We start from the raw sequence: 27123 nt of genomic DNA, 5'->3' as shown, positions 1-27123 counted from the left end.
ACATAAAATCTTCTATCTTACATAAAATCTTTGCGCCGTTGCCGGAAAAAAAAAATGTCAATTGAACTTCAGCCCCCCCCCCCCCCCCCCGTTCTTCTTCTCGACCACCACAGCCTCAACCCGCAACATCAGTTCCTAAAGCCCAGCCCGATTCTACTGCCGAGGTTCGGGTTCCGACATCATTCCTCTGGGTAATGGTACCCATCCTTGTGTTTCTAGTGTACGTGTTAGGCGCCCGTGCCATCTGTTGGATATTTTAGTGTAATTTGAGATTGCGCGTGACATTCAAATAAGAGTGCACGCTTATTTGAATGTCATCGGGACTAACAGGTGATCCAAGGGGGCAGCGCCCCCGAGAGAAGCGGGGTCCAAGGGGCGAATTTTTTATTTTGGACAAAAGTTCTTTATCGAAAATGCATCAGAAATTAAATTTCGGGCTAAATATGCACTTTTGAAACATGAGGGACTAAAGTTGTTTTTGTTCAAAACAAAAACTGTAGGCAGTTATGGAAAACTGCAAAATACGCTCTCTCAAACATTTTTCAAAACCCTAGACGAATTCCAGTTCGTGAGAATCCCTCAAAATTCTCACAACCAAATTCTCATACAGAAATCTAGAATCAATTCTGATTTTATCCGATTAAAGATTGGTAGCCACTCCAATTGTTTGATCTGAAAGTGATTACACGACTTCAGATTTATCCGAACAATTTCGAATTTCCCCAACACCATCATCAACATGGGTGAAGTGAAGGTGGAGAAAGTCGGCATGAAGAATCTAGTGGTGAACCTTACCATTGACGACAAGTACTCCACAACAACTTTAGCAGCCACGCTGTACTATTCGACTGTTGTAACAAAAACTGGTTTAATTCATCCGGTTCCGGACACGGTGAGTTTCAACCTCACCGTGCGCGACATTGATGGGAACCGGGTGTCTGCATTTGCCACCACTCCTTACAACGTCTCCGGCGTTCGAAACGAGATGAAACTCGTTTTTGAGCCCCAGGTAACCAACCTTACTAAGGTACAGGCTCTCGTGCTTCAGAAACGGTTGAGGGTTAAAAAAGAAAGAGTGTGGATGGACCTCATCGCTAAGTACAAATGGCACGATGAGTGTCGGAAGTGGGCACTCCAAAGCAAAGTGCAAAGGAACGCTCTTCATAAGTGCAGCTTTCGAGATGGTGGCTCGCTTAGTTCCTGTCGGCGATAAGTATTAGTATTTAGTTTGTGTGTGTTTTATATATGTCTGTGTGATTAATCGGCCATGATGTAATTTGCAGTATTATATTTTGTGTTGATGATTATTATATTTAGATTTACTATGTAATATATATTTATGCAATTTGCAGTTCAGTTGATTTATTATATTTTGTGTCGAATTTCGGATATCCGAAATTTTCGGATACCAGATTTCACTATCCGAATCCGTATCCGAAATTTCGGATATCCTAATTTCGAATATCCGAAATTTCGGATACGGATTCGGATAGTGAATCAGATATCCGAAAATCCAACTTTTTATTTAATTTTTATTTTTTGTTATTTTTTTCATATTCGGAAACAGATATTTTGGATAGTTTCAGATATCCGAATATAAGTTTTCGGATATTTTCGGATATTTTTCGGATACTTCGGATACTTCGGATATTCGGATATCCGAAAAAAATGAAAATTAAATTTTCGGATATTTCGGATATCCGAAATATCCGAAAATTTTGAAAATCACTATCCGAATCCGAAAAATTCGGATATCCGAATTTCGGATATCCGAAATTTCGGATATCCGATTTTTCGGATATTTCGGATTCGGATTTTCGGATACGCATAGTTTTAAACACCCCTACCTACAATCCACAAAAATCCAAAACAAAAGAAAACTCAAAAACCCCCCAAACCTACCAAAAAGGCAACTCTGGAGGATGAGATACCAGAGCAACTGCCAGTGACAGCACAAAAGTCACAAGAAACCATTGCCACTACTTCCTCACAGCAGATGGTAGAAATATCTTAACCCATAGCTGAAACTCCTCCTGCTTCTTCTAAAAAAGAACAGGTTGTACAAATAGGGACACCACAATATGATGCTCTGGAATCACTTGCTTCCATCATCCACAGCCCAATGCCCGGGGCCAATTCTCTTTCTACACCCAACCTCACCTCCACAATTCCTTCACCAACTAAACTACTGTTGGATGCTATTGATTTGAACCAGGCACAAACCACTCCTTCTCAATCACCTATCAATGAGAATATACCTCAACAACTGACTGGGCCTGATGTATCAATCATTGCTAACCCACCAACACAACCTGAGGAGGTTACACCCCTTGTGTTACAATTAACTCTTGGTGGTAGTCCAAGTGAAGCAGCCACTACAAGTGTTGAACCCACTGGTTTACACTTGGACAGTGGTTACATCAATAAGAATTCCTTGGAGGCAATTCCATCTATAGCACCTCTGATAACCACTGGTGAGTTTGTTTTAACCATTGGTACCATCAAAAGGTTATCAAGTGTTGAAGGAAGAAGTCCCAAGAACCAAGAAAAAGGGGCATCAGTGGATGATACTTGGAGTACACTCCCTGCATCAACCACTGTTATAACCACTGTTAGTGGGAAATCAGATGATCCCATTAAGTTGGGTGATGGTTAAAGTACCTGGAATTGACGGAACGAGTTGAAAAACTGGATACCTCTGTTGCAGAAATCAAAGAAATGCTGCAACAGTTGTTGATAGTACAAAAGGTGCAATCCACAGTTGTTCCACCTCAAGCACCTACTCCACCACAAGCACCTGCTGCAGATGAGTTATGGAAACTATTTCAACCTTTTCTCCAACAACAAAAACAAATGGCTGATCAGCAACATGCAATACATGTACAAGAGCTTAGAAACACAATGGAGTCCAAGTTCAAGAACACACAAGCAGACATTAAGGCTATCAAGGCCCACATATTGAACACCACTGGCACTGCTCTTCCACCTGTTCTCTTCATTGATCAATTACCCTCAGATAATGCCAAAAAGGGGGAGAAAATTCAGGAGTGGAAGAAGAAGGGAATAGATGATGGTCTTTTCATTGAACCAGAAAAGGATGCTATGACCAAAAAGATCCCCTTGCCAGATGGTAGCAAAAAGGTTGATGTTACCCAAAATGCACTTGATGAAGCTAAAGAAAGTGTAAAAAGGGACAGAGAGACAAAGGACTTATCCAGGTGGAATAAGGAGAAAAGAGCTTACATGGAGCTGAATGCGCAGGGTTGTTCTGAGCTAAAGGATGTTAAAAATCCTGAGCTGAAAAGAAATCCCACTAGAAAAGTGAGGGAACCCAAATTCATACCATCCAGACCCACAAAGCATACTCCCAAACCACCCTCCAAAAGCCCCCAACATCAATCTTCCACCAAAACAGTTGTTACAACACCTGCTGTATCAACAACTGTTGATACTTCAGTGGTTTCAACAACTGTCAGCCAAACACCTGCCATCACTTCAACACACACCACAACCACTGCCTTACCACCATGACCACCAAAAATCACTTCACCACCAAAAACAGCCTCACCTCCATCACCTCCTGCCAAAAAGCAGAAGACATCAGATGTTACAACATCTGCTGTAATGGCAATAGTGGTTGAAACACCAGTTGTTTCAACAGCTGTTAGTCAATCACAAATCACCTCCACTCAAATCACAACCACTGATCCACCCAAAACATCATTAGTCTCTCCTCAACCAAAAAGGAGAAGACTAATTCTGAAAGATGATACTTCACCACTATCAAAATCTTCAAAATCTCTATCACTTGTTACCATACCAAACCCTGTTCCTCTCTCATCAGCTCATATTCAAAAGCCATTAGCTCCTGCAGGTATTCAATTTCCTCTTGAGCTTATAGCAGTCAGAGATGAAATCAAATCTTTTTACTATGAGGATGACCCTGCAAAAAGGAGACTGACATCTGTTGAAGGATATCCAAGGCCAAATAATATTGAAGAATATTTGAAAGTCAAAGCCAAACAAGCAGAGGATATCTCAAAAAGAAATTCACAAGGGAAATCTGACAGAGAAATTCAACAGAACTATCAATTCTTGCTCACACAAGTCAGATCTTTGGAACAATTTGCAAAGAATGTGTATCAGCAGATATCAGAGAAGGCAGATGAATCTCTGAGAAAAGATTGTGTTGAAAACATCATGGCCCACAAGAAATACAAAAGAGAGAGATACATGTATAAAGACTGGACCATTCCTGAGCTGGAAAGTGAAGCAGCCAGGATTCAAGACATGATTAAGAACAAAGTCAAACATACTCCTCCAGATTGGGCAAAATTCAAAAAGAATGTACCTGATAAAAAGGTAGAGCTGAGGAGAATGAAAGAGGAATTAGCTGCTGCTGATTATGGCTCCTTAAATCAAGTGTTGAGATGGAAAGAAGATAAAGTCAGGGTTACCTACAAAAGCTTGGAGAGACTAAGAAAGACAGATCCTAATGCTCCACAAAAGCCTGACTATCCTGAAGCAGAGGTTTCAACAAGACCACCAAAGCTGCAAATCAGGAGAGCCACTGCTCCAGTTGGTGAAGCCATCTTTAAAAGAAGGCAACAAAAACAGTTGGGTGCTGAAACAATCCAAGAGCTAATGGAAGGTGATGACCGTGTAAAAGAGGGCATTAAGCAGATGATTGTAGAAACTCTTGGATTGGATCAAACTGCAAGTACTGCTCAAACAGTCATTAATAGGCCAGCATCACCAAACACCTCATCTAATAAAGATCTCCCAAGAAACCCACCAGACTCAAAAGTACTAAAGTGGAAAACTGATAAACAGAGCCATGTACTGACAGTGATCAAGTCTAGTGGAGAAGTGAAGAAAATAACAAGGGAACAAGCACTTGGCCTAAGTCTTGAAGATTTGCAGGATCTCCTTGATTTTCCACTTAGCAGGGATGATGATGATACAGATGCCTTAGCCTTTGAGTTACAACTTAAAGGGCAAATAAGGGAACTGCTGATGAGGCAATAAAGATCTTCCAATAATGAAGAGTTTTGGCATTATCTGTTCCAGGGGGAAATTGTTGGGATTGAACCCTTTCAAAGGAACAGATAATTAAAGCCAAAACTGGATCAGAGCAGTGGATCCAGAATAAGCAAAAGTTATGTATTCAAGTCTCTCCCCTTGAAAGTGATCTCAACATCTGCTGACCTCCAATCCTCTGATCATTACAATCTGCTGACCTACAACTACTGCCCAAGTCAAGGTCTGATGGAAGACTAAAGCTCTGCTGTTCAATCTACTGCTATGGGTCAAGCTCTGCTGGATAGTTCAAGTACTGCTGGGTTCACATCAGTGGAAGGATGCAGCAGTAGTTTAGTTTATATTATGAAATAAATTGTACAACAGTAGTTAGCATAGCAAAGTTTGTATAGGTCAGATGTTAGAAATTTGTTAGGAGGTTAGATGTCACTTTCATGGTGACGTCAGCTTAGATGCTTCAGTGGTTTGCTCGTGCCTATAAATAGAACAGTGCTCTGTACTGTTCTATTAGCTCTTTACCATCTTCTTCCTGTACGAACAAATCACTGAGCTCAGGCCGAGGGGGAGTTTGTTGCATACATGCAAGTGTAATCGTTGTTGGAAATAAATTTAAGCATTCGGTTCATTGTTGAAAATGTGTGTTGAAAGCAATTCTCCTGTTTGATTGTGTAAAGTTTATTTCCATTATATTCCGCTGCATTTCTCTTTCACTGTTCATCTTATTTCAAACGTAAAACACAATCAAAATCAAACACAGATCCTAACAGCCATTAAATCGAAAAAGATAACGTAAAAAAGTTGAACCACAAACACGTGTTGCGACGTGTTAACTTGCAAAATTTAGACCAAAACATAAATGAAAAATTTGTAAAATATAAAAAGTGTATAACACTAAAGGTGAAAGTAAAAAACTGTTGTGGTAAAAGATGAAAAATGATTTGTGATAAAGTTGTAAAACAGCGTAAGGGTGAAAATTGTTCAAAAATTGAATTGTAAAAATGAGTCACAATAAAAATTAAAACCTAGTAAAAGTAACGGCACGAAATCGGTCAATAGAATTATACTTAGATTTTTATACATGTAAGAAGAATTATTTTATTTTTATTTTTATTTTTAATTTTATTTTAGTTACGTATATTTTGTTAATTTATCGGCTTGTTATGATTTTCATTTTGATTCGAAATCGTTTTCAAATCTACACATTATGAGTTTGGTCTTTTTCACATATTGATAGTTTAATTAATTTTGTAGATAGTAATACTTTATGTTAAAAATATTTTGTTCATAGTAGTTTTAAAAATAAAAGTAAGAAATTTATTATTTAGGGTGAATTTGAATTATATCAAATTTATTCAAATTCAAGTTTCAAATACAAATAGAATTGAATTTCGAATTGGACTTAAAATGCAAATACAAATTCGAATTAAATAAACAAATATAAATCAATTCGAATACACGAATGCAGAAAAAAAATTTGGTTCGATTAATTCAAAAATTCTTCATTTGATTCGTTGAACACTCCTGATACATATAAGGACAAAAGGTAGTTTAACATATGGTATATCTTTTAAAACATATTGTTGATTTTTAAACCAACTATCCTTTACAAATTTTATGGGGTCATAATTTTTACATACATTAAAATTTGTTTTAAAAAATTACATCATAAATACAATCATTTTGTTATTATACTTCTTTTATTTAAAAAAAAATCACATGTTACATAATTACCACCTTACCAATATCTATCTTCCCCGCCACATCAGTAAGCACCTCTAGTTATATGTAAGAAAAATTATTTTACTTTTATTTATTTTAAATTATGTAGATGACTCGATTTGTTTCAAACGATTCCTAGCCTGAAAATTAAACACCGTCAATATTTTTCAACTTTTCTATCATACAAGATATGTTTAGTGGAAGGTCTAGACGGTGAGCATTGGTGTCACGTGCATAATAAGATTGGAGACAATGTGTCAAGATTTTAAGATTCTTGTAAATGACACTTATGACCACATATGACGCATTTGTGTGGTTTTAAGAATAAGTTAAAGCTGGTAGGTCACCACCTGCATAATTATATACTAATAAAACACAAACTCAATGAACAGTATTATATACTAATAAAACACAAACTCAATGAACAGTACTTTTAAGCTTTTTTTATATGTGGTTTTAGGCTATAGGGTGTGGGGATTATGGTTGAGATATGATTTGTCACCTAGGAACATGAATGGAAGGCTACACCACCCCTTTGGTTTTAGGCTATAGGGTGTGGGGATTATGGTTGGGATATGATTTGTCACCTAGGAACATGAATGGAAGGCTACACCACCCCCTTGATTGATCCACCATGGTTTGCATGGATTAAACCATGCCAACCATGGTCCTCTTTTCCATTTTTCAACAAATCATTTCCTTTTTGTTTAGAAAAAGATAATAAATAAGGGGCTAATGGTTTGGGTCATGACCATACCCTTAGGGTAGTGGTTTTAGATGGTGGATTAAAGATTAGTTACATGACACTAACATGGAGGGTCATGGTGGTCATGAGGGTCATGACCACACCCTATAGCCTTAGTGGTTTTTTACATGTGTTATGTGGTTCTTTTATATATCTTAGACCGTAGCGTATGGTGGGGCGTGAGTTGGGGGCATGGTTCGACACATGGAGTATGTGGCACCCAAGACCAAAAGCCAATTTCAAAGGGGTATGGTGGGGCGTGGCTGGGGTGGCGTGGAAAAAAAACAATTTCAAAGGGCTAGTGCTCCTGGCCAACGAGGTTCCGCCATGTCATGTTCGTAGCCCCGCCCAACGCTCGGGCTGAAACCCCCGCCTAAGGGGCCACGCCGAAACCCAAGCTCACCCGGGGTGGTGACGTGGGCGTTTGTATCCAACCCCCGCCCCATACCCCATAGTCTTATGTAACTTGCGTTTGTCTTTTATCGATGTAATTCACATGTCCGTATTTTTTGATCATATCAAGATTTTTTTTCTCTATGGGTTGCTGTAATTAGTGTAGGTGAACAAAATAAACCGATACCGATCAAATTCCTGCTGTGTTGGTATATTTTTAGTCATATCATGATTTTTTTCTCTATTGGTTGCTATAACGAATGTGAGTACTGTAATTAAACGAACTGATACCCGCCCACCGCGCAACGCGCGGATTTAATAACACTAGTTTCTTTAATCATGATATATAAATCAAACTAGAAAGTACGATTTTGTAAAAAAAAAATGTATAATTTCAATGATAAATAAACTAATAGAGTAAGGGGCTGTTTGTTTACCACTTTATGAGACTTTTAATGGTTCAAACCTCTTATTGGTTTAGCACTTAATGGTTTAGACTGTTTGTTTCACGAGCAGATGTCTGAATGGTTCAGACATTTACCTCTGAATGGTTAAGCATTATACAGAGTTTGAATGGTTAAGACCTATAATTTGAATTGGTTAGACATTTGCCTCTGAACGGTTAAACATTATACATGCTCTTAATGGTTCAGACCTCTTACTAGTTTAGCACTTAACTATTCAGATGTTGCCAAACAGCCCCTAAAAGGTTATTGTTACATAATGAATAATGACATGTAGAGTAATTTTTTGTGTGGTTATATTGGAAATTATTAAAGAAGCGGATAAGAAAAAAAAAATCATAGTACTATATAATAACGATTGAGATAGCTTCTTGTAGTCAAAGAAGCTCTCAACTTAGTCATATTTGTAAAATTGCCGTTGATGTTATTTGCTTTTCTCTTCTGTTTTTTATTTGTGTGATTTATAATTTGAGTTATGTTTGTATACTTTATATTTGGACCTGGAAGTCTTGTCAACTTTTTTTGGGTCTTTAAGTTTAAGTTAAAGCTTTCTCTATAAGTTTGAGTTTGTCTACATTTTATGTCAGCCTGCAGTATAAGTTTATTTTTGTCTTTACCAGATGGGTGTATAAATTTGCGTTTTTGTTTTACGATTTTCCCATTTGGTCGTTGTTTTCTTAGCATTGTTTTACGATCCCCGTGCCCACAACGCGCGGGGGGGGGGGGGGGGTTAAACACTATTATATATTTACAGTTATTTGTTGGGGTACAATTTGTAGCATGATGTTCTTGGAATTCTAAAATGATAAATCTTTTATAAAATTAGGTAGAGAATGAAATAAATGAAAGTTGAGGGGCCATATTGTTACTATCACAATCTTAAATAAAGGAGCGATTGACTTTCGAAAAGAGAGAGAGAGAGAGAGATAGATAGAAGACAGAAAAGAGAATGAAAGGGATTTAAAAAAATTAAAAAAATAACCTAATTAGGAGTGTTAGGATACATTGGATATGAATCAATAAATTTGAAATTGTTTAATTTTTACCATTATTAAACTAAGCATGATTTGATCAAAGTATATCTTTCTTGTAGTGTCTTCCATTCCACTATTCTGATCGAGAAAGAATCTCTTCTAAACGACCAAGTCATAATTAAATTAAAAACCGATGCCGTTCAAAAAAAAATTAAGTTTCGGCTACAGCTCTAGTTAACCTGAAAGGTGTTGTGGCATGTGCTTGGTAGAGACATGTCAATGAATTTAGTCAAATGGCCATTTAACAATGTCAAAATATATCAAACTATGGATCATGAATATTGTGTGCAACTTGATGCTAAATATGTAACATAGAGCATATCTAATGTCAATAGCAAAATGTATTAATAATTTAGTTACAGTAAATACTATTTGTTACCGAACTTCATATTGGAACGATTTGGAAATTGACACATAGCATATGCGAGATGGAAAATGTAGCATATGATAAATCGGCACATTCGTATACACATTGCAATAAACGGATTGAAACACAACCAGAGTGCACGAGTGGTATCATATACCCGTATTTTATCATATCAACCCGATATCTAACGACATATGCCACACATTACCCTATAGCTCGTGAAATTGTAAGTAAGATTGCGTAATCAAAAGTCGACCAAAATGGTCAAACTGGTCAAGTCAATTCATATAAACGGATCTTGAACGCCTGGTGTCTTCTCATATTCAAAAGTTGGTTAAAAGAAAGTGTTAAAAAACTAACTAGCTGAAAATATCCTGCTTGTAATATAAACTCTTGTAGTAATACAGTAAGTAGTAAACTGATATATTCAAGTAACTACATTACAGGTTTCGGTTTGATTCGAGTTAAAACCTTACGTCCCAAAAATCAAACCAAAAACCAAACATCAGATTCGGTTTTGGATCAAACCAAAGCATGAAAAAAAAAACCAAATTTCAATTCTCGAAATTGAATTCTGTCTGCTCCGGTTTACCAATTCTTTTGGGACTAATCATGTATTCACGTCGGAACCTGTGAGACCTGCCAATACATTTCACAAATTTACAACCCGTTTGCCTACTTTAGATAAATTGGTTAAACAGGTCGTGTTCAGGTTACATGATTTTAAATATGGTTCGTGTTTAGGTTCAATGATTCCAACCCACTAACCCGATATGATCGACACCACTAGCTAAGACCATTTAGATGTACCTTGTTACGCTTTTCAAGATAAATCAAATTTACTTCCTTGCAAAGGCCTTCAACATCATTTGCATACTCTCTTCTATCTTCCTCCTGCTGTAATTGATGTCTCATCCTTTCTAGTGCTCCCTTTAATCCACAGAATCCGTCAACAACAAGCGCTTCGGCTGACTTCAGCTTCAAAAGATTCTTCACAGCGACAAGTACCTGAAAATATACCAACATAAATTGTTTACACACATACATACATTTATTCTAAAAAGCGTCAAAATCATTAAAAACGTAAACATAAGGAGGCGACACGTGTATATGCATGAGTTTTCAGGGTGAAGGGTATTTAAGTCCATTTAAGTTTTTGCCAACAAATAGCCTATTATAATGGTTAGGACACCTACACACTCAATCATAATGTTTGGACGATAGAAACTCATTACAACATGAAATCAGCACAAAAAGTTGACGCACTGCTGTAAGTGTAATCAACGATGCATCATACATTTAAATAAAAATATATCGTAATATTATACTCAAATTGAAGAGAATAAAATTCTAGATTTTGTGCTTTTTTTTAAATGAAGCATAAAAAATTTTTGGACACATTGTAGTATTAGCTAGACGCACCGCTCTAATCAACAATGCATCATACATTTATATAAAATATATATATAGCAATACTATACTCAAATTGTGGAGAATAAAATTCTAGATTTTATGGAATAATATTTCTTTTCAGTGAAGCATATAAAATTTATTTAAGATTAAAAGAAGAGTAAAATGTCATTTTCGTGTCTCGAGGTTTGACCACTTTTGCGACTTTCGTTCCTGAGGTGCCATTTTCATCCTAAAAGTTTGAAATCTTGCCATTTTCATCCCTATGGGCCAAATTTCGAGGGAGGAAATTCGCAGTAAATTGACAAACTCTAAATGGCAATAAAACGCAAACCTGAAGGACTCAAATGCACAAAAAAGTCATTTTTCATTTTGGATGGAACAAGCAAAAATGACTAAACCTCAGAGATGATTTTGGCATTTTACTCTTAAAAATTGATGGAACTTGACATAGATGAAAAGTAAAAAATGGTGTGTGTGTGTAAAGACAACCTTTTCCTGTAGGTCCAAATCATCTGATGTTGTCAAATCAAGGACCGGCCTCACGAGTGCACAACTGCTAAAAAAAGGCGGCTCGGGTTTGCTACTATATTCCAGCTGATGTTCCGCCAGATCACCGACAAGTGACACCGATCTCCTGTGCAGTCTAACATCAGCAGTGGCATTACTCAAAACGCCCTACAAAACAAAGTTTCAAGATCCAGTTACGCAAAAGCTTAAACATTATGTTTCGTCAACCGATCTCTCCACCTACATTACCTGAACCATTATATCTCCACCTTCTGAGTAGAACAAGTCAATACCATTCCGGTTGTTTCTAATAACTGATGAAACAGCATACAATGCTTTGATAGCTTCTTCTGTGAAACGTGATTTTACCATCGTAATTAGTGTCGGCAATGCTCCCAGTACAAGAACCTAGAATCCACAAATATAATGTGACTGCGTTACCGACGGTTACAGAGTTGCTAAAAATAAATGATGTTCCAGTTACATGAGTAAGAATGAGAAAATTTGTACCTGCTCCTGAACTACGGGATTGTTTTGACTGGCTTTACCGATAATCCATGCACAAGTTGTCCTTATACCGGAATCTGAGTTAGTAAGTTCTCTTATAACCACAGAAAGACCTCCCATTTTGTGTAAATCTGCAAGTCGGTTGAAACATAAGGTTTCGTGTATTAATTTATTAGGGCTGTAAATGAACCGAACGTTCAGCGACCAATTCGTGACCCGTTTGGTGGGAAGTTCGTTTATGTTCGTTCGTTTAATAAAAGAACAAACACAAACAATAAATTTTGTTCGGTAAGTTAAACAAACAAACATGATCAGAGGTTGCGTTCGTTCGTTTATGTTCGTGAACGTTCGGTAATGTAATCATTTATGTTCGCTCGTTTATGTTATTTGTGTTGATTTGGTTTTTATGTTATTTTTTTGATTTTATTGCTTTTCGTTTTTAAAAATTCGAAACCATAGTTGTACTATAACCCTCCGCCAACATCTCGCATTTGATCATTTCAATTTGTGTTGAAGCTTAACAAACTTCTTAGTTTTTGTGTTAATTATGTTTATGATAATTATATCAGCTATGTTCGGATAGTTATGTTAAGTACTTCTATATTTTTGGTGGTTTCTTCGTAATCTTTCTTATGAAAAAAAGTAGATTTTATATTAAAATGAAAACATAATGTTTGTTTGTGTTCATTATGTTCATGAACATATGTTTGTGTTCGTTTACGTTCGGTAAGTGTTCACGAACATGTTCATTTCCTTAATGAACGAACACGAACAAGAAATCTCGTTCAGTAAGCGTTTGTGAACCGTTCATGAACATGTTCATTCCTTAATGAACGAACACGAACAAGGCCTTGTTCGAGTACGTTTGGTTCGTTTACAACCAACCCTATTGATTTTTGTATATAATTGAGTTACAATGATTAACTATGTGCCTTAAATATCGACCCGCTCAGTAACAAATAACAACTTATTCTGGGATACAATGCATCACCTTTTTAGTGTTGAAAATGAGGTTTATAGTTAGTTAAAAGTACCAAAAAAATATGACTAGACAGGGTGACACGAAAACTGAGAAAGCGCATACCGTTGGCATTATCGATTGCCCCAACAAGTACCAGAAGTTCCTCTAGTGCACGGTGATGGTCTTCCAAGCTCAAAGATGAATTGTTCAAGTCATCAATCGCAATTTTCATCAGTTTTGCATCGGATGGCATTTCTAATTTCTCCACCAGTTCCTAAATAGAGGGAAAAAAATGGCCATTAGTCCCTAGTAAAATGTGCAGTCTTTTTAACATTCGGTTGCTTCAACTGTTTATTATTCCAGTAAGTTATGACACAAGTATGATTCTAACCTTGAGTTCCATTTGACGTTGTTGCAGCTCATCTGCGGATAACTTCTGGACATCATGTGCCTTCAGTTCTAACTTTGCAGGATCAGAGTGACCTGCAAGAATGAGCAAGAAAAAGCAATTCCTGATTAAAAATATATAACGTTCATGGAAACTCCAATGTCTACCTTTCATTAGTTTCAGAATTCCAGACATACAAAGTAAAATGAGTTCAACGTAAGCATACGTGTTCTGCAATATCAACAAGGTTGGCTGCTAGAAAGTAGTAAGAGAGGAAGAGGAATCAAAAGTCACCTATATTGCCATGAACTACTGGCAACTCATTAACGAATGCTTCTTACAGCAATCACCATGCCACTAGACCACAAGGCCATGGACAACCAAAGATAACTACTAAACGTATTAAACTATTAATAATAGAAAGACTAGCTGAGCTTGGTGACAAAAGGGATTATGTTACTTTTGTGATGAAAAGTAAGCACCTAGACATAGATAATTAGATATAAAGACAAACTTTACAATACATATTTTGGAAGCTATCGATGATGACTGTGAAGAAAAGCTTATTGACAAAAAGATGTCGATTTTGCTCAGATTTCAGCAGGTGCCTTGAAAAGATGGAGAGCTGACTATTATATTTTTTTCTAATTTTCTATGACTTACATATTTTTTCATTGTTTCCTAAAATTGACTTTTTACACAGGGCCTTTGAGCCTTTGACTACCCAGCAGTGGCACGTTACTACGAAAGGTTGGAAGTTCTAACAAGTAACAACTACATTGATACCTCATTGGCATAGAAATTGGAATGCGATTACTAAACCTTCCATCAATGTTGTAGAAGGCGCTAGGCGCTAGTCGGGCGGTGAGGTACCGCCTAGGGATTAATCAGAATGGGAATTTTTATACGTAATTTTTCAAATTTATATATACACACACAATAATATAAAAATAATACTTCAAAAATCACATAAATACTTCAACTTTCAAATAGTATGGTTCAAACATAAGCAATTAAACTTAAACATAACAAATCAAGTACTTAGAAATTCAAAAATTAACATATAGTTCAAATACTTCAAGATATAAGTTAAATGAAAGATTGAATGAAATTAAGATATAATTTAGATGCAATTTACAAAACAAATTCAGACGCCTTCAGATAACTGAATGAAAGATTAAGATATAATTTCAAAAACGACTACATTGATACCTCATTGGCATAGAAATTGGAATGCGATTACTAAACCTTACCTTCCTTCCATGGGAAATAAAGTGAGAAATGATAGGGAAGATAATATGTGATAAAGCGATTGAAGGGTACAAGTGAAAGATGAAAGGTCTCACATTTTGTATTGTTTTGTATTTGATGCCACTAGCCGGATATGACCTCACATTGGGTGTGGGATGACTCCCTACTTTACCTTCTATTAATCTCAATTGTCAAGACGGGGCAAATGAGTTCAATTTCCAGGGTCAAAAGTAGTTTCAAGATGAACAAAGTCAACAAACTATAAGAAACTAACAACTATGAAAAGAGGACATTTGAATAAAGCGATGTAGCAAAGAGGAGAAGTGTCGATGTTGTAAATTCTTTCATTTCAAGGCCAAAATAATCAGACTTTTGTCATTCTTATGTTAGGCGAGCTGCATGTTAGTACGTTCTTTTCGAAGGTTGACCTTACGTCTTGTTACTATCAGATTGGGGTTGACCCTTGCTGATGTGGGCCAACTTTTAAGTCTCACAATAGCCATTTTGAGTTCTAATTATGCTAATAGACCTCACTAATGGTCCTAAATCTATTTACAGAGTTTCGAGAGTCTAATGAACCGTATGTACAGTGCATACTTAAAATCTATGTTCTTTGATACGCCTAGTAACTGGATTCAATGGTTGCCTTTGGCAGAAATTTGTTACAATAGCATCTGCCATACTGCTATCAAAGGAACCCAATTTAAAGTCATTTACAGACAGTCTCCCACTTCATATACCAGAGGCAGCCTAACCGCTAGGTAGGAAGTTATGAAGCTTCTAAAGGCCAAGCTTCTAAAGGAACCCTTTAGGCAGATTTGAGTTCAGCACACCCAATCACAAACTAGCCACTTCAAACTATGTTCCTTATCCAATTATTGCAAACGCGCAAAACGTTGTTAACACTTACATCCTAAAGTCACCTACTGATGCTAACCCTTCCTACTTTTCATATTTCTTTCCTTATCAAAGAAGCCTCACAAACCTTTGCATACTCTAGCTACTCAACTTTCATCTTATAACAGTTAGTTCTCCATACGAGCTTGAAACCGTCATTAACAAAACAGTTCTCTAAAAACACTACAGACCGTATAGATTACGAAATGACTAGTTCAGAAATTACAAATTCGATCACTACTTGGTTTCAATCTTCAAAATCCTTAAGAACACGGATCCTCTTAAACCGCGTTGAGTCGTATAATCACACACGCCTTACTTTTTCTTATTTCTGTGTAAGCATTTGCTTACAAATCAAAATCTCTAGCAATACTAAATTCAGTTCTAAAAATCTAAACAACAGTAGTAATATTTGAATACTACATAACATCTATATCATATACTCTACAAATCAATCTAACACATAAAACTAGAATCTAAAATCTAAAATCATAACATGATAAAAATACAAAAAATAATAACAATTAAGAGTTATGAGGTAGTATACCTATGGCCCACTGTAACATCCCATCGAGTGACGGAAAACCGCCGTCAAGTTCGTCATGGTCATTTAACGATTCATCGGTTTCAGTGTTTCCAACGAGTCCTGCACCGTTAGCAGACGACCACAATAAGCCACCGGAAGCGGAGTTATTGACCGGTTCAGCCGTGGAGAACCGTAACGCCGTGACCGCTACCACCAACGCAAACGCGAAAGTCAAGAGTCTTCGTCCCATTGGAAGATCCAACGGCTGCGGTGGTTTCTTTCCCCTCTGTTTCTGTTGTTGTCTAGAAACTTCTTTCGAACTGATTTGATAGTTTTGCTGCTTGATTGGGTAACTTGTATAGTCGCTCTTTACATTGGGCTAATTTGTCATTTCACCTCTTTATTGGTAACTTGTATAAACTTTAAATTTAAATATATATAACTAGGTTAGAACCCATGGCATTATAGCCTAGTGGTATCTTGAAGGTGGGATAAGGCTTATGACCATTAGGTCATGGGTTCGATTCCCACAAAGGGGGTTTTCCTAGATTTATTGGGTTTCCACCTGAATTGGTGTATATGTGTTATTGCCTAGTGGAGATGGATATGATCGGGTGGTTCTGCTGGTGGCACGATGATACTCTAGTGGTCCGTCAGTGGTCCAAATTTAAAAAAAAAATAACTAGGCTAGAACTTCGTGTATTACATTTAACATATTCACCAATTCATTGCTTTCTTTAAACTGGCCCTTAATTAATAGAAAAATCGAATCTTTGACCACTTCAGACTTCACGAACACTCCCGGGTCCCAGACATAAACAAGACCCACAGACCTCCCATTAGGCTCTAGTACCTCCCAATCAAAAATAGATATCCTCCAATAACTCAGGATTAACGCCTCATCCACCCCAAAACTTTGAGACTCATGGAAAACAATAAATGAAACCCATTCGCCCATTTTATGTCCCTTATCCACTTTGGCTTCCCATCCCCTCTAATACCCTTAATATTAATCGATAGAATATTTATAATAAAACAACATTATTACTTTCATCCACTGTTACTTTTTCAACCTTGTCTCTAATCTGATTCAAATCTGTTCCAATTATCTTTCCAAAATCCGCACTGTCTTAAGTTTCCATCTCCATCGACCCACCCTGGGAGTCCACCTGTCAGCTGGAGTAGGGCCTCCTTGATCATGGAATTCGTTAGGGTTGTTTTATTGGGAGGAAAATTGAAAATTAACTTTGGAAACCCCACCATTACTACCCTGAATTGACGACCTTCCATGTCACACCCCGATTTCCAAACGTTTCACTGGTGGGCCCCGTGGGGATTACCGTGACGTAGTTGGCAACAATATAGTCAAACCACACAATATTTAAATGCACAGCGGAAGCATAAAGATAGATATATTTCAACCATCAAATGTAATATCCAAGTATCACAAGTAGTCGAAACAATCCACGGGGGATCAAAATAAAATAGGAATATAATGTTCAACAGATAGTGGCATCCAGGCTTGCGAGACTCTAACGATGCTAAGCAGTGGCCAGCCTATTTCGTGTAGAACCTGCATTTAATCTTTTTGGGGAAAATACGTAAGTTTACACTGGTAAATACATTCAACCGACACTTTTGTAAAAGGTTTAATAAAATTGATTTAAATGCACGAGGCACAAACTTTTATAACTTGGGATAATTAATCAAATTTAATCTTGTAAAAGAATTACATGTTCGTTATGCGTTCAGTCGCCTGGTTCGTGTCGGGTTTAAGGTTAATTGACACACCACATAGTACAAAACTGCGGCATGAAAAACCAACGGTTATACCTTTATAAGTATGGACACATTGTCGGGTGTACGCCTACACCCGGGTGTCAAGGTCGTGGCCATTTCGTAAAATGATGCCAAGGATATCCGGGACATGGTCATTAAACTCCCAAAGGCGTAAAACAAACAAAACCAATTTTTCAAGCGGGTCACTTTGATAATACCCAACTACTAATGAGTTAGGGTCAATTGCCCGACCAAGCGGTATTTTATATACCGTACCCCAAGCCCGTATAACGGAAAATAAGTTAAAAGTATTTACCTGAGCAAGTAATAACCTCAATAAACAAATGCAAGTATCTTTTAATGGTCTCCTATTCTGGAACGAAGGTTTATAACAACCTATTAGAATCCTAATGGGTCTTTAATTTAGCCTTAGCTTAGACCGGTCAGTTTCAAATGATAAATACGGTTTAATCGCATGAAAGGCGAAAACCGGGAATGGAATGTGGTTTGGACCCAATCAAGTTTGAACACTTGTTTTATATGGGTAATATAAACACATTCTGGATTTTGAGGTAAAAATGATAAGGTTTGACCTGTTTCGGCTAGTTTATGCAAACTAGTTACATAAACCGAATCGTACGCGCAAATGGCGTAACGGGTAACCGTAAGAGTCACACACAAGTTTCCTAAGTTAATATGCTCTAAGGAGGTTGTGGTATCAGTAGGATACCTTCCATTATGCCCATAATGAGTTTAATCCCAATATACGCCCCGTAGGGGTATTTTGGTCATTTTAAAGATTATAAAAGAGGTTTCCGAGTTCTACAGGAAATCTGAGTTTTTCCGAACAGGTTATAAAGTTCAAAATACTTTATTTATTATTTAAAATCAGTAGCAACTAGATTCGGGTCAAAATACCATGTAGAACTCATTTTACGTCTGAAAAGGGTATATTCGGTATTTACCGAATCAATGCCATAACCGCAGGTTACGAGCAGGTTAAAAATAATTAAAAATCTTTAAAAATCTCAAAATATTATATTACATCAGTGTGTAAAAGGTTTGGTGTCGAAATTTGTGTTTAGATAGGCTTTATGCTAATTGCGCCGTTTTAATTACTAAAGTTTCCTTATTTGCGCTATTTAGCATAACTCCTATTCTAGACCTCGGATTGACATGAAATTTTAGGGACAGGCTTAGAAATCAGTAACTTAGGTTATTGTCATTTCACATGTCCAAAATTCTCGTGTTTAAAGTAAAAAGTTCATTATGGTCAACTTTTAAGCATATAACGGAAATGTGCAAAAGACTCGGACAAATAACGAACCGGCCACAGAGGGTTATACCATCATGTAACCTGGTCCTAAGAGAGTCCTAAGGCATATCTAAATCATACCAAAGCGGGTCAGAACTGAAGTCAAAGCAAAAGTCAAAGTTTTGCGACTTTCGGTTCCGAACCGGGTCAAGACAGTAAATGGTCGGATCAAACAAGCTTAGACCAGTTATAATACTTATTATCATGTTATATGAGTGTCAAAATAGATTACACGCCATCTACATTACTGGTTATGCATAAAATCGAAAGTTAGCATCCTGTTGACTTTTTCTAAGCAACTTTGACCCGACATTTGGACTAGTTAGAGTGGGAATCAGAGGGTGCCCTTTTAAGGGTTTAATGCCCACATGGTTCCCAACATATAACTACCTTTGTTTCGATTAATCACTGGACCATTTGTGATTAACCGTTAAGTCAATCGTTAATTACGACGGATTGACTTTTAAGCTATATCTAAGCAAAATCTAAACCACAAAGGGTTAAGCACACTTACAGAAGTTTGGTACATGACCAGAGATGCTAAGAGAGAGTTCTTGAGCTCCAGAAGTGATCAAGAAAGCAGATTGAGGTGTGTTTACTAAGTGTGCACTTCATGGCCTTTTATAGTGAAATTGGAAGCATAAGATCATTACAACAATGCCTACAGGTGTTCTTGGATGATCAACAACTATCCCTGAGTGCTAGGGGACGTTTAGGGGGCGCCCATGCTGCTCATAATTGCTCCTAAGTCGGTTAAAACAGCAAACAGTGCTTCTGCCCGACTTTTCTGCATCTGGGAGGCTGACGCGGCCCGCGTCCATGGTCATGCATCTTTTACGCGACCCCCTTGAATCCTAATGTCAGAGCCCATATCTTTACTGTCAGCGCGGCCCGCGTAAGACCCTATGCTACTTTTACGCGGCCCGCCTGAGACCTGTTTGCAAGATTTTCAAATCTTTTTTCATTATTGCAGTTGGCCTTTGGCGTTTCGAAGGGGTAACTTTGCACTTTGGGCCTCTTTTAATTACGTATAAGGGCCCCGTGACTTTTACCCACGCCGTTAAGTCCTCGGTTAGTTTATTACTACCCGAAAGGTCCTAACTTTCAATGTTGACGCTTTATCCCCTCGCATACGAATTTGATCATAACTTTCTCGTTTTAAAACGGAACTTTGCGAAATTTATAACGTACATTCTAGTGAGCATAATTTACCATTACAAAGCCTCGGGTTTGTTAAAGGGTCACTCAGAGGTACAATTTAAACATGTTGACCCATTTAACCCCTGTAGTTTGTAATCTCTCACTTTCTTCCACATTTCGTTCCGTACGCTCCATGATTTATTTGTTTGAAGGTACGAGCATCATTTAGGGTTACTATAAAGTATATTTATCCCTTGTTGACATTTTGAACCCTTGGATTCACGTACTTTCAATGTTTGTCAACTTTAGTCCTCATTTAGCATTTATTACCACGTGTAAACTCATGACACGTGTCAATATATTATAGGACGTAAATTTTCGAGGTGTTACATCCTCACCCCCTTAAAAGAAATCTCGACCTCGAGATTTATTGAAATAAATGAGGGTACTTCTCTTGCATCATGGATTCTACTTCCCACGTGTACTCGGGACCTCTACGGGCATCCCATTTTACCTTCACAATAGGTATATACTTCCTGCGAAGTTTCTTAACCTGTCGATACTCGATTGACACAGGTTTTTCAACGAACTTTAAGCTCTCATCGATGTGTACATCTGTATGCGGTATAACCAGTGATTCATCAGCGAAACACTTTTTCAGATTACAGATGTGGAACACGTTGTGGATACCACTGAGCTCTTCCGGTAAGTTTAATTTATAGGCAACCGATCCGACACGTTCGATTACCTCGAAGGGTCCAATGTATCTCGGGCTTAACTTTCCTTTCTTACCGAATCGCATCACCCCCTTCCAGGGTGATACCTTAAGCAATACCTTGTCGCCTACTTCGAAGTTGAAAGGTTTACGCTTCAAATCTGCGTAGCTTTTCTGCCTATCTCGGGCAGCTTTCAATCGATCGCGAATTTGGACAATCTTGTCCGTTGTTTCAAATATTATATCAGGTCCTGTTATCTGGACATCTCCGACTTCTGCCCAACAAACGGGCGTTTTACACTTTCTACCATATAGGGCTTCAAAAGGTGCAGCCTTAATGCTCGTATGGTAGCTGTTGTTATATGAGAACTCGACTAATGGTAGGTGGTTATCCCAATTACCACCTAAGTCGATCGCACATGCACGAAGCATGTCTTCCAACGTTTGGATTGTACGCTCACTCTGTCCATCCGTCTGAGGGTAGTAAGCCGTACTAAAATTCAAACGTGTGCCCAAAGATTGTTGGAAACTTTTCCAAAAGTGTGACGTGTACCTGGTATCTCTATCAGAGATAATAGACACCGGCACGCCATGAAGGGCTACAATCTTATCTACAAACAACTGGGCTAACATATCAGAGCTATGAGTCTCCTTTATGGGTAGGAAATGTGCTGACTTAGTCAGTCTATCAACTATTACCCATATCGTATCGTTTCCCTTCTTTGTCTTTGGCAACTTGGTGATGAAATCCATCGTCACCATTTCCCACTTCCACTCGGGAAGTTCGGGCTATTGTAGCAAGCCTGACGGCTTTTGATGTTCAGCTTTTACTTGCGCACAAGTCAAACACTTTGCTACATAGGTGGCTATAGACTTCTTCAAGCCTATCCACCAAAAGTTTGCCTTCAAGTCCTGGTACATTTATCAGCTCTAGGATGAACGGAATATCGGGAACTGTGGGCTTCCTAAAGGATAACGTCTCGAAGACCTCCGTACACAGGAACCCATATCCTTCCATTTAATCTCAGAATTCCGTCTTTGCCATAGGATAACTGCTCTTCAGTTACTCCTAGCTTTTCGTTAGGATAGTTAGCTTCTGACACAGCTTCTTTCTGTGCAGCTAACAATCTCTCATTTAGACTGTTCTTGATTTCAATGCTCTTGGCATTGATCCTTATTGGTTTCACTCTTTCTTTTCTGCTCAAGGCATCTGCGACTACGTTGGCCTTGCCTGGATGGTATCTTATTTCACAGTCATAATCGTTCAGAGTTTCCATCCAACGTCGCTGCCTCATATTCAAATCTTTCTGATTGAACAGGTGCTGGAGGCTTTTGTGATCAGAATAGATCACGAATTTAATGCCATACAAATAGTGCCTCCATAGCTTTAGTGCAAATACAACGGCACCCAACTCCAAGTCATGGGTGGTGTAATTCTGTTCGTGCACTTTTAATTGTCGTGAAGCATAGGCAATCACCTTGCCCCTCTGCATAAGCACACAACCCATCCCGGTGTGCGGTGCATCACAATACACTACCAATTCTTCCATTCCGTCCGGCAATGTCAACACAGGAGCATTTCTTAACTTCTGTTTGAGGATATCAAAAGCTTCTTGCTGCTTAGGGCCCCAATTAAACTTTATATTCTTTCTAGTTAAAGAAGTTATGGGTGCAACAATCCTTGAGAAATTCTCGATGAAGCGTCTGTAGTATCCTGCTAGACCTAGGAAACTCCGAATCTCCGTAGGCGTCTTCGGCTCCTGCCAATTCATGACGGCTTCAACCTTGGCGGGATCCACTTGGATACCACGCTCACTGACTACATGTCCAAGGAATTGGACTTTTCGTAGCCAAAATTCACATTTAGAGAATTTGGCATAAAGCTTTTCTTGATGAAGCAGTTTAAGAATACATCGAAGGTGCTTCTCGTGGTCAGCTTGACTTTTTGAGTATATGAGAATGTCATCGATGAAGACAATGACAAATTTATCCAAATAAGGCTTACAAACGCGATTCATGAGATCCATGAATGCGGCAGGTGCATTAGTGAGCCCAAAAGGCATCACTAGGAACTCGAAATGACCATAACGAGTCCTAAATGCAGTCTTGTGCACATCTTCGTCCTTGACCTTCAATTGATGGTAGCCTGACCTTAGATCAATTTTGGAAAAGTAGCTTGCTCCTTGCAATTGGTCGAACAGATCATCGTTCCTAGGCAAGGGATACCTATTCTTGATGGTAACCTTATTAAGCTCACAGTAATCGATGCATAGACGCATCGAACCATCTTTCTTTTTGACGAACAATATTGGTGCTCCCCATGGAGACGAACTAGGTCTAACAAAACCTTTGGCTAGCAGATCATCTAGCTGCGTCCTCAATTCTTTCATTTCTGTCGGCTCCAATCTATACGGTGCTCTTGCAATAGGCGCTGCTCCTGGAATGATGTCGATACTGAATTCCACTTGCCTATCTGGTGGCAAACCAGGCAGATCTTCCGGAAAAACTTCAGGGAATTCAGAGATGACTGGAATGTCTTCAATCTTGGGTTTCTCCTCACCAATGGTCACCTGTGCCATATAAATGACACATCCCTTCAAACATCTGGATGCCTTTAACATAGACACTTGCGCAGGCAATCCATGCCGAGTATCTCCCTGAATGGTAAGTGGTTCTCCAGACGAAGTCTTGATCACCACTTGTTTCTTGTTGCACACAATTTGGGCTTGGTTATGCGATAACCAATCCATACCCAATACTACGTCGAAACCAGCGAGTTTAAAGGGTAATAGGGATAAAGGAAATGAGTGGTTCCTAATGGATATGACACATCCATCTAATACAGTTGAGACTGTTTCCATAGTCCCATCAGCTAACTCTACCTCAAAATTCATATTCAAGGCTTTAACAGGCAATTTTAATAACTCACAAAACTTATTATCCACAAAGGATTTATCTGCTCCAGAATCAAATAATACTCTTGCGAATACATAATTAATGAGGAACGTACCGGTTATGACGTTGTCGTTCTGGATAGCCTCTTGAACATTCATCTGAAAGACCCTGGCATTGGTCTTTTTCCCTTCTTCAGCCTTCTTCACTATCTTTGGGCAGTTAGTCTTGATGTGCCCTTTTTCATTGCAACTATAACAAGTTGCATTCTTCAGTTTCTTACATTCAAGGGTCCTATGCTCAGAGGACTTGCAAATCCCACATGCTTTCGGCTGGGATTTCTGTTCAAACCTGCACCTCCCGAAATGGTGCTTCTTGCAAACATTGCACTTGGGCTTATCGCCCAAATGTTGGTCATTCTTCTTGTTTTCAGACCCCATCTTGTGATCACGGTTCCCCCGATGCTTCTTGTTTGACCTACGTGAATTATCATCTTTACGTTTCCTCTTCTCAGAGTCAGCATTTCTCAATGATCTCTGCCTCACTGCATCCAGTGTGAGAGACAGAGATATATCTGCCACGGATCTAAATGTAGCAGGCCGAGAGGCCTTCACGCTAGCTTTGATTTCCGGGGCCAGACCCACAATGAAACGTGCAATCCGTTTGGGTTCCGGGGTCACAAGGTACAGAACCAATCTGGACAGGGTGTTGAAACTTGTGAGATATGCTTGGCAATCCAAGTTCTTCATGACCAGAGATAGGAAATCAGATTCTATATTCTCGACCTCGTGTTGAGGGCAGTAGTTTTCTTTGATGAGAGCAACAAATTGCTCCGATGACATGCTGTACAAAACAACCTTTCCTGAGGCTTGAACCAATGACCTCCACCACGCTAGGGCTTCACCCTTAAATGACTGGGATACAAACTTCACCACATCCCTCTCAGCACAACCACTTATGTCCACAACAGTGTCCATTTCGTCCAGCCAGGTCATGCAATCCACAGCGCCTTTTTCCCCAGTAAAATCTCAGGGTTTGCACGAAACAAAATACTTATACGTGCAACCCTTGGCGCGAGGTGCATTATCGAACACTGTCTTCTTAGGACGGGCACTATTCTCATTTGATGAATGACGATCATCATCCTTCTTAGGTTTAGAGGGTGGTTTGCTATGAGATTCAGAATGGGTTCTTGGTTTAGAGTGTGGTGCACTTCGGGTCCTGCTTCGAGACTCGCTATACTCTTCATATTGCCATTCTAAGGCCGTCTTAACAGCGTCATCTACCAAAGCTTTTAATTCAGCGCCCGTTATATTAATTTGGGCGTTATCATTGTCATTCTCCTTCGGATGACTATTATTCTCCTCCGAGTTATCCATTGTAAACTTGATCTGCTACAGAAGATAATGACAAAATTTATTTAGGAGTTTATTATGGAATTGTCTTTTATGGCAATTCATTAACCATGGTAAACATAGACCATATCTGGTTAATTTGTTACTCACATTTATTTAGGATTTAGTATAACTTATCCTAATTACAAATAATATTGTTAGTGGCACAGAAGCCTAGTCACAGGGACATTTTTATATTATAAGCCAGGATTTCAGAGAATCAAGGCATGAAGGTCTGAACATAGTTCCTTACCTTTCGGATAGGGAGTCATAGACTACAGCTGTCCTTTGTCTTATATGACAATGAGTATAGCCCGTAGGCACTACATCTCTAATGGATGTTTGATAAGTGATCATCTTCCTTGATGATATAAACCCATGATCTATAAATCATTAATTTAGGTTTTGGGATCCTTAGAAGGATCCTTGAGTAAGATGGCACGTGTGATTTTTAACGAATCACGTCTGCTAGGAGGGTTAACATGTTTACAGCGGTTAACCGGGATCTGAATCTTTTAATCAGGTCTTACCATCTTGGCCGGGTCTATAATGACACCAGGCTAGGTTTCACCACTAAGATTCTTTATTTAATAACTGGTAGGCAGATTAATTTAAAAGGAATGATTTTTGATTTATTTAATTCATATAATAGTGCATATAATGACAGAGATGAAATTTATTAACTTAACATTCCAATATATACATAAAAAGTTACACACTGCCCTAAACGGGACTTTTAAACAGACATAATACCTACGCAGAGGTTATACGGAAAACAAGTCCTCGCATGGACCAAATACTAGGATAAATGTCCACGCAGGGACTGAAAGACAAGTCCACGCAGGGACTAAAACAAAAAAATGTCCACACAGGGACTAAAACAAATAAATGTCCACACAGGGACTTGATTAAAATAGGAAATAAGTAGTATATCTAGAGACTAATGATCTCGCTTCTTCTTCCCTTTTAACAGGTTTGCTAGGCCTTTAAGGAATCCACGATTGTTCTTACGTTCTTGTTCAAAGTCTTGTTTTACCCTATTTAAACGGTGGAGGATTTCTTCCTGCTCCGGTGGGGAAAAACGTGGCTGCTGCGACGGTTGCTGAACCGGAGGTCTAGCAGGTGCTGGATACCCATGAGCTGCGTATCCCAATCCCCAAGGATTTCCATAAGGTCCTTCGGGATGGAGGGCGTTGTAATTGGCCGCTACCAAGTATGGGTCGGCATCTGCGTAATTATAGTGGGTGTGAGTTGGCAACTCAAACGGGTTATATGCCGTGGAACCGGCGTACGTAGGTATCGGGTTATCATATCTGAATGGTGGCGGAGGTGGCGCAACTGGTGCGGAATTCACCTCTGCAGGGTGGCTCGAAGGTTCACCCATTTGTGGGTCTTCTGGCAGTGGGGGAAAATGACTGCCACTGGAGTGCCACGGGGTGCTGAAATGAAAATCGCCTCTTCGTGCGGATATCCGCGCGCCTGATCTCCTACGCCTTGGCGGATCCGGAGGTGCTTGTTGAACTGGTGGCGGTGGAGGCGATGGCGTAACTGCCATGAAACACGAATCCTCGGAAGGATCCTGCTGTTGCTGGTGAGGCGATGAATGGTGAGAGGGTGTAAAGTACCACTCGCACTGGTTAAACCTCGCCTGGTAACTGTCTGGACCCTGATAGGGT

The 27123-nt window shown here is 38.6% G+C and overlaps 1 protein-coding gene across 1 annotated transcript; it reads right to left on the bottom strand.

Moving 5' to 3' along the window:
- Positions 1–10299: 10299 nt before the first annotated feature.
- Positions 10300–16616, bottom strand: LOC110915263 (hsp70 nucleotide exchange factor fes1). Its single transcript, XM_022159931.2, has 8 exons — positions 16234–16616; positions 13542–13633; positions 13274–13424; positions 12193–12320; positions 11932–12090; positions 11665–11850; positions 10573–10770; positions 10300–10401 (listed from the first exon to the last, which is right to left on the bottom strand). Exons 1-8 carry the CDS (start codon positions 16460–16462, stop codon positions 10381–10383), a joined length of 1164 nt encoding a protein of 387 aa, XP_022015623.1. The 5' UTR covers positions 16463–16616; the 3' UTR covers positions 10300–10380.
- Positions 16617–27123: the final 10507 nt, after the last annotated feature.

Source organism: Helianthus annuus, chromosome 16 (genome assembly GCF_002127325.2).
Source record: "Helianthus annuus cultivar XRQ/B chromosome 16, HanXRQr2.0-SUNRISE, whole genome shotgun sequence".
Classification (NCBI taxonomy): Eukaryota; Viridiplantae; Streptophyta; class Magnoliopsida; order Asterales; family Asteraceae; genus Helianthus; species Helianthus annuus.
The sequence above is the reverse complement of the archived record's forward strand: the minus strand, read 5'-3'. Positions and strand labels throughout refer to the sequence as shown.

Excerpts from the sequence above, each read along its gene's own strand:
- LOC110915263 (XM_022159931.2), bottom strand. The coding sequence starts at position 16,462 with ATGGGACGAAGACTCTTGACTTTCGCGTTTGCGTTGGTGGTAGCGGTC. Across the intron at positions 13,425-13,541 it reads AACGTCAAATGGAACTCAAG|GAACTGGTGGAGAAATTAGA; the intron begins GTTAGAATCATA and ends CCCTCTATTTAG. Across the intron at positions 10,771-11,664 it reads ATTTGGACCTACAGGAAAAG|GTACTTGTCGCTGTGAAGAA; the intron begins GTTGTCTTTACA and ends GTATATTTTCAG.